The 7507-nt window shown below is 31.6% G+C and overlaps 1 protein-coding gene across 1 annotated transcript; it reads left to right on the plus strand.

Moving 5' to 3' along the window:
• Positions 1 to 410: 410 nt before the first annotated feature.
• On the plus strand, positions 411 to 5599 carry LOC145037680 (plant/protein (DUF668)). Its single transcript, XM_078986377.1, has 2 exons — positions 411 to 2429; positions 4861 to 5599. Exon 1 carries the CDS (start codon positions 703 to 705, stop codon positions 2425 to 2427), a length of 1725 nt encoding a protein of 574 aa, XP_078842503.1. The 5' UTR covers positions 411 to 702; the 3' UTR covers positions 2428 to 2429; positions 4861 to 5599.
• The last annotated feature ends 1908 nt before the right edge of the window (positions 5600 to 7507 follow it).

A 7507-nucleotide genomic window follows, 5' to 3' on the forward strand; every position in this document is an offset into this window, starting at 1 on the left:
ACAACCTCTCCAATATCCCTCATTCCTCAAATTCCTTACTTTACAAAAAAAAAAAAAAAAATTCCCTACTTTTCATTATTTTATGCATCTCCCTTTTCTATTGTTATTTTTTATTTGGATTCTAGATACAAGTTGTTAATATCCCTTATAAAACAATTATTCGACAGAAATTATATGAGTTTATAAATTTTGTACCAGTTTGCCTTCCATCAATATGTTTTAAATTTTTATTTCTAATTTTAAAAAAAAAAAAATTGTTGATAAAAATTTCATCAATTTATATATACATAAATTAATAAAATTCAATTTTATTACAAAATTGATTTGATAGAAAAAAAAAAAAGCACCCAAAAATGAATTAATTAGTTTACGAAATCTGATATGAGTCCACATAAGACAAGGTACAGAAAGACAGTGGTGCAGTTGAGTTGAGATTGGCTTCATTCAAACTGCCATTTCCCCTCTTCAAATATGCTCTCAACTCCATCAATCGATCTTCATATTTCCCTCCATCTTCCACACCCAAATCTCATTCCAACCCATGTTTTTGAATCACTTAATCTTCAAGAACATCCAATTCTTTCCCATTTTTACGTATCTGTGTAATTAATGTGATGCGATTACGGAAACCCTGATCAGATCTGCGAAGATTTTTTGCTGGTTTTGGGGGATTTGGAGCTTGGAGACCTCAAACATTCAGCAATGGTGGCTGAACCTTGGTTACTGAGGATGGGGAATCAAATGAGTTCGAATCTCAAACACGCTCTTCTCTTGGAATCGTCTTCAAAACCATCAGCCAAGAACAAGCAAGACACCCGCAACAAAACTCCGGAAACAATCGGAATCCTATCGTTTGAGGTGGCGAATGTGATGTCGAAAATCGTTCACCTCCATAAATCCCTAACGAATTCCGAGATCTCTAAATTAAAAAACGAGATTCTCAAATCTGACGGCGTCAAAACCCTAGTTTCCTCCGACGAAACCTACCTTCTAGACCTCGCGCTTTCAGAAAAGCTAGACGATTTGTGTTTCATCGCCGGCGTCGTTTCCAGGCTGGGCAAGAAGTGTACAGTCCCGCAGCTCCAAGGGTTTCAGCATGTTTACGAAGATATAATCAATGGAGCCATTGATGTGGGAGGATTAGGGTTCCTAGTCAAAGACATGGACGCAATGGTGCGAAAAATGGAGCGATTCGTGAACTCTACAGCTAGCCTCTACACCGAAATAGAAGTTTTGAACGAATTAGAAGCTGCAACGAGCAAATTCCAGCAGAATCAGCATGAAGAAAGCCGAAAAGTTTTACAACAGAAAGTGATTTGGCAGAAGCAAGATGTAAAACACCTGCAGAATGTTTCTCTTTGGAATCAAACTTACGATAAAATCGTCGAGATGCTAGCAAGAACAGTATGTACCCTCTATGCCCGAATTTCTTTAGTTTTCATCGATACAATTTCACGAAGAGACATGTTCTCCAATCCTTCTCTCCCCATTTCTTCTTCAAATCTACACTCCTGTAGAAGTCTACCTCAAAATTCATCCCAGATCGATTCCCGTAGTACAAAATCTGGTGGCAGTTTTAGTAATTCAGGATTTGAGAAAAGGGTAATTAGTCCCAGGCCTCAGATCATCTCAAAAAAGGGGGAAATCTCTCTGTTTAAAGCCGAAGATTTCAATTTCGCTTGTGGGTTAGGACCTGGAAGATTGTTCATGGAATGTTTAAACATAAACAGTTCGATTTCAAAATTCGATGATTTCGATGACGATTCTTTCCAAAAACATGATGATCAAAGCAGTCGGATTTCAAGAGAGATCACAAATCATTCTTCTTTTCATAGCCGAATCCCAAGAATCCCAAAAACCAGCTTTAAATCGACCCCAAAAAGCAGCGCAACAAAAACCAGACTAACAGTACAAGCTCCTCCAACCACCATTGGAGGATCTGCATTAGCATTACATTACGCCAACATCATAATCGTGATTGAGAAATTACTACAATACCCTCATCTAGTGGGTGAAGAAGCTAGAGATGATTTATACCAAATGCTCCCAACAAGCATACGATTGGGGTTAAAGATTAGTCTGAAATCGTATATCAAAGATTTAGCAATCTATGATGCTCCTCTTGCTCATGATTGGAAAGATCGACTTGATCAGATTCTTGTTTGGCTTTCGCCTTTGGCGCATAACATGATTAGGTGGCAGAATGAGAGAAATTTTGAACAACAACAAATCGTTTCAAGAACAAATGTGCTTCTTCTTCAAACTTTGTATTTTGCTGATAGAACGAAAACTGAAAGAGCCATTTGTGAGCTTCTTGTGGGGTTGAATTATATATGTCGATATGAACATCAACAGAATGCGTTGTTGGATTGTGCAAGCAGTTTTGACTTCAATGAATGTATGGAATGGCAATCTCAATGTTCATGATGGTGAGTTTTTTTTTTTTTTTTTTTTTTATTAGATGATGATATGTGAATATGTGATTATTTTTTTTTGTTTGGGGGTTTTAGAGATTTATTTATAATCATTGTATGGATGAGTTGTGTTATGTACTTTGTTCCAAGTTTTGAAAGTACAAAATTCAACTTGAAAAACAATCGAGCTTCTTCAAATCTACAATGTATTTTGGTGTTCTTTTATTTTTCTGTTTTAAAGCTTTGTTTTTGTTTTGTTTTTCAGTTTGATCGGTAGCCTTATGTTTACTTATCCTGTTGGATTAGCTAAGAAAATGTAGAGTTTTTTTTTTTTTTTTTTTTTTTTTTTTTGGGTTAATAGGTTAATAATTTATTTAAAACAACTATACATTGTTGTTTCTTTTTTACTTAATCCCAACAAAATGCCAATATAAGTTGAGCAAAAAACATTTCTTAGGCTATGTTTGACGACAAGATGAAAAACAAGCTAATAGGCGAAAAGCTAATTGTTAGTCATTAAAAAAATGATCCATTTTGTAAAAGTAGCTAGTTGAAATTAAAAAATGTCATCAAAAGTATGTAGAATAAAAGGTATCATTAAGGAAAAATAACTCAACAATATGTTGGTTGAAACGATAGTATGAATATAATTGAGAATTAAATAAAGGAAAATTGGGAAATCTAACCTATATAAATCAACCTTTTAAAAAAAATAACTATTTTTTTTTTTAATTTTTGAAAAGTAATCATTTTTCTTTCAAATGCTAATTACGGACTATTATTTACATTCCAATCTAATTTTCAATTTTTTTTTTCTAAGAATACTTATTACTTCATTCGTGTTTGATCTTTAAATTTCAGAATTATTGAATATCATCATTTTTCAATAAAATGTATGACTGTATGCACTAATATCCTTAATAGTTCATGTTTCTTATATTTTTTTAATTTTTTGTTAAATTTAAGTAAAAAACTATTTTTTTTTCGAAATTCTGGAAATTTTTCTTTGGTTTCAGACTTTCTTGAAATTCCGAAGTTTTAATCCGAAATCCGGAATCAGTCAAGAAACATGTTTTTTTTGTCCGGAATACCTATTCCGTACCAAGTCGTTTATGTTTGCAATTATTATTTTTTTGGTTATTTTGTTCAAATAAATATTTAAAAGTGGTTAGATTACTCCATTTAAAAAAAATGAATAATGTCATTGAAATGCTAATATATTTTTAAAAAGCTAGTTAATACGCTATTTATTTTATTTGCCAAATAAGTTAAAACTAAAAAGAAAAATTCAATAAGATCGTTGAAACGTTAATATAATTTTTAAATAGCTAGTTAATATGCTATTTTTTATTTGCTCTAAAAAAAACTAGAAAAACAAGTTATCTTATGTCATGCCATAGCCTTAATGCAATTAGACACTAACCTTTGACATATTTACCCGTTCATTTTTGCTCCTAATTCTCTCATTTCTAAATTGATGAATATTATAAAATTTTCTTTTTTAAATATAAAAATAAAATGTTCATTTAATGTTAGTCTTATTTTTGCATACAACAATTTATCAACTGTAATTATCCACTTGGTCACGCTATCCATACGCAGACTTGTTGTAATAACATGTCCCACATGGTTAAAAATTGAAAATTATGGTTGGGACCCTTATAAGACTTAAGTTGTGTTCTATAAGTAACTTTACTTTTGACCAATGATTTTAAATTGGTGGAGAAACTATTACCACTATTTGAATTAAATGTTGTTAAGTTGCTCCCAAGAAATAATCATAAAAAGTGTGCATTGATTTTAGACATGAATTGTGTAACATGCCATGCCTATGCCTGCATCATTGATGTTTTCAGTTGTTGTACAGTACAACACATTTAAGCATGTGAACAATTATTTTGGTTGATTGGAATGGTGAGGCTGGTGACCGGTTTGTGGGGTTTTGTCCTTTGGTTTCACTGCAAAATGGATTAACTTTTAGTTTTTGGTTATCTTGTGGCAAGGGGTTTAGTTGGAAAGAAAAGAAAGTAGTTGAAGCAACCAAAATGATTTAAACCTTTAGGTTGTGTAATTGTATCAAAACTTTTTCATTAGGCAAATCACCTAACATATTTTTATCTAATTTTATAAAAAAAATCATTATATATTTTTCTTAGTGTATTAAAATCTCTATATTTTCTGAAAATCTATTTAAGGTTTTTTGACTTTAAAAAAACCAATTCTGTTTTTATCAGGGCATTAGAAAGTGGCTTTGATATAAAAGTGCTTAAATTTGTCAACTTTTTGATGGTTTTGTCCCCATGATGATTTCGTCATTAAAGTTATATTTGGAAAGATTTGTTCAAATCTGTTATTCAGTTATTTTTTATTTTCTATAACATATTACCTATATTTGGAAAGATTTGTTCAAATATGTCATTTAATTATTTTTTACTTTCTACACTAGGTCCCTTTGCATAAAGCAAGTCACCACCACCATCACAATCTACCATGTTGCCGCAACAAGAAGCAACCCCTACCACCTGTCGTCACAACCTCCACCATCAAAACGCACCCACTGCCCTTTGAAAATCAAAAGCTACAACAAAGATGGTGGCGACAGCTAGGGTTTACGACAAACTCAAGAGAACATACAACGTTATCACCATAAACATCATCTGAAAATCAAAACAAACAAAAAGGCGACAACAACTATGGTTGTGGTGGTAGGGCCTATGGTAAAATCGAAGGGAGCGATAAGGGGGTTTTGGTTTTCAAGAGGAGGGAGGAGGGTGACGTGGGCAGCTCTAGTGGTCGAAAGACAATGATGATTAGTGGGGTTTGATGGAAAGGCGGTCCAACGAAAATGATGACGATTTTATATTTCCCGACGAACGAAGGAGGGTGACGTAGGTAACTCTGGTGGTTTGAAGATCGTGGTGGTTGGTGGAGTTTGATGACGGAGGGAAGGTGGTTCCAACGGTGTGTGCAAATCCGAAAATAGTGCCAATTTTTGGTTTACAACGGACGGAAGAGGGTGACATTGGTAGTCTTAGAAAGTCACCGTCGTGTTATTTAAATTTAGGGGTATTCATTTATGACACGACACGGCAAAAATACATAACATGAAAAGAAATTGGGACGCAATCAAAATTCGAATTCATGTCCATGTTGTGTTCGTGTCGAGTTTAAAAAACACGATGTCGTGTCGTGTTTACAAATCGACATGAAATCAACACGAAATCAACACAAATGATTTTGTTATCTTTGTCGTTTCGTGTCGTGTTGTCATATTTTAATTGATACGTTTTTGTATTTGTGAAAAAAAACACGACATCGCATCATGTCGAGTTTGCGTTACATAAATTTTTGTTGTGTTATGTCGTGTTAGATAAAAACACGACATGACTGCCCTTTTGACAACCTTATCTAGAGTAGTGATCCCTATGACCCAATCAATATAAAAATTTTAAGTAAAGGAAAAAATATATATAAAATTGATAAATATAAAGCAACCAACTCTTTACTTCTAACAATGTGTTATAAAAAATGTCATTGCTCGAGTATTTTATTATCAAAAGGTTAGAAATTAATATATATATATATATATATATATATATATATATATAGAGAGAGAGAGAGAGAGAGAGAGGGTTCAATTGAGAAAAAAAAGGTTGAGAATGGGGGAACCATTCTCAGCCAATCATTTAATAAGCTTAAAAAACGCACGGTGGCAAACTTATAAATAATCCAAATACATTAATGAGCGGTGGTAAATTTGTAAATAATCCAAAAATATTAAACCGTCAGGGCACTTGAGTAATTTGATATCACGTCAAATCTTGACATAAAAACATCGTTTCCCTCTTCGATACACCATAACACGAAAACCATTTGCAGAAGAATTGATAAGAAGAAAACCATTTGCAGAAGCATCAAATAACATAAACGAAGAAAAATGTCTTCCGATGAAAACATGAACGAGAACATTTCCTCACTCTTGACAATGAAAGGTAACCATCGGCGTTTTTTCTCGAGTTTTTAACGATTTTGAATAATTTCTAAAATTATCAATTAATTACTTGAAATTTCTCGTAATCTTCGAAAATTATTAGTTGATTTAGAACTAAAAACATTGTTTTCACACTGTTCATTCTTCAAAAAAGGTTGTTTACTTCAATTTTACTTGAAATTTATGATACTCGTTTATTCTTATAACCCTCCTTCATTATTACTTTATTTACTTGAAATTTTTGTAAGAATCATCAATTATTATTTGATATATAAATGATTTTACATCAACTCTTCATTTTTTTTATCTTTATTCAAAACTATTATGTCAAAATACAAATGTTACTTAACATTTCGCTTATGTTTTCCTAATTTTAACTACTTACCCTTACAGAAACAACACCAACGGTGAAGAATACATATAAACGAAAACCAAGAACAAATCAAAAAGGTAAATAAAATATGTTTTGTTTACTTCTGACCACAAGCAAAAAAACTAATATTCATTCGTGAATATGTCTGTTATATTCACATATGAATAGAAGATAGCTTGAATACATACATTATTCAAATGTGAATACAACAAGAATGACTTACATATGTTCTATTTATATATGAATATAACAAAACATATTCATATGTGAATAAAAAAAATATGAATACATATGTTTTATTCAAATATTCATTCGTGAATATGTATGTTATATTCACATATGAATAAAAGATAGTTGCTGCCATACATACATTATTCAAATGTGAATACAACAAGAATGAATTACATATGTTCTATTCACATATGAATATAACAAAACAAATTCATATGTGAATAAAAAAATATGAATACATATGTTTTATTCAAATATGCATTCGTGAATATGTATGTTATATTCACATATGAATAGAAGATAGCTTGCTGCCATACATACATTATTCAAATGTGAATACAACAAGAATGAATTATATATGTTCTATTCACATATGAATATAACAAAACATATTCATATTTGAATAAAAAAAATATGAATACATATGTTTTATTCAAATATTCATTCCTCAATATGTATGTTATATTCACATATGAATAAAAGATAGCTTGCAGCCAT

Source organism: Lactuca saligna, chromosome 3 (genome assembly GCF_052625555.1).
Source record: "Lactuca saligna cultivar CGN05327 chromosome 3, ASM5262555v1, whole genome shotgun sequence".
Lineage (NCBI taxonomy): Eukaryota > Viridiplantae > Streptophyta > Magnoliopsida > Asterales > Asteraceae > Lactuca > Lactuca saligna.

Coding starts and splice junctions, on each gene's coding strand:
- LOC145037680 (XM_078986377.1), top strand. CDS start 703: ATGGTGGCTGAACCTTGGTTACTGAGGATGGGGAATCAAATGAGTTCG.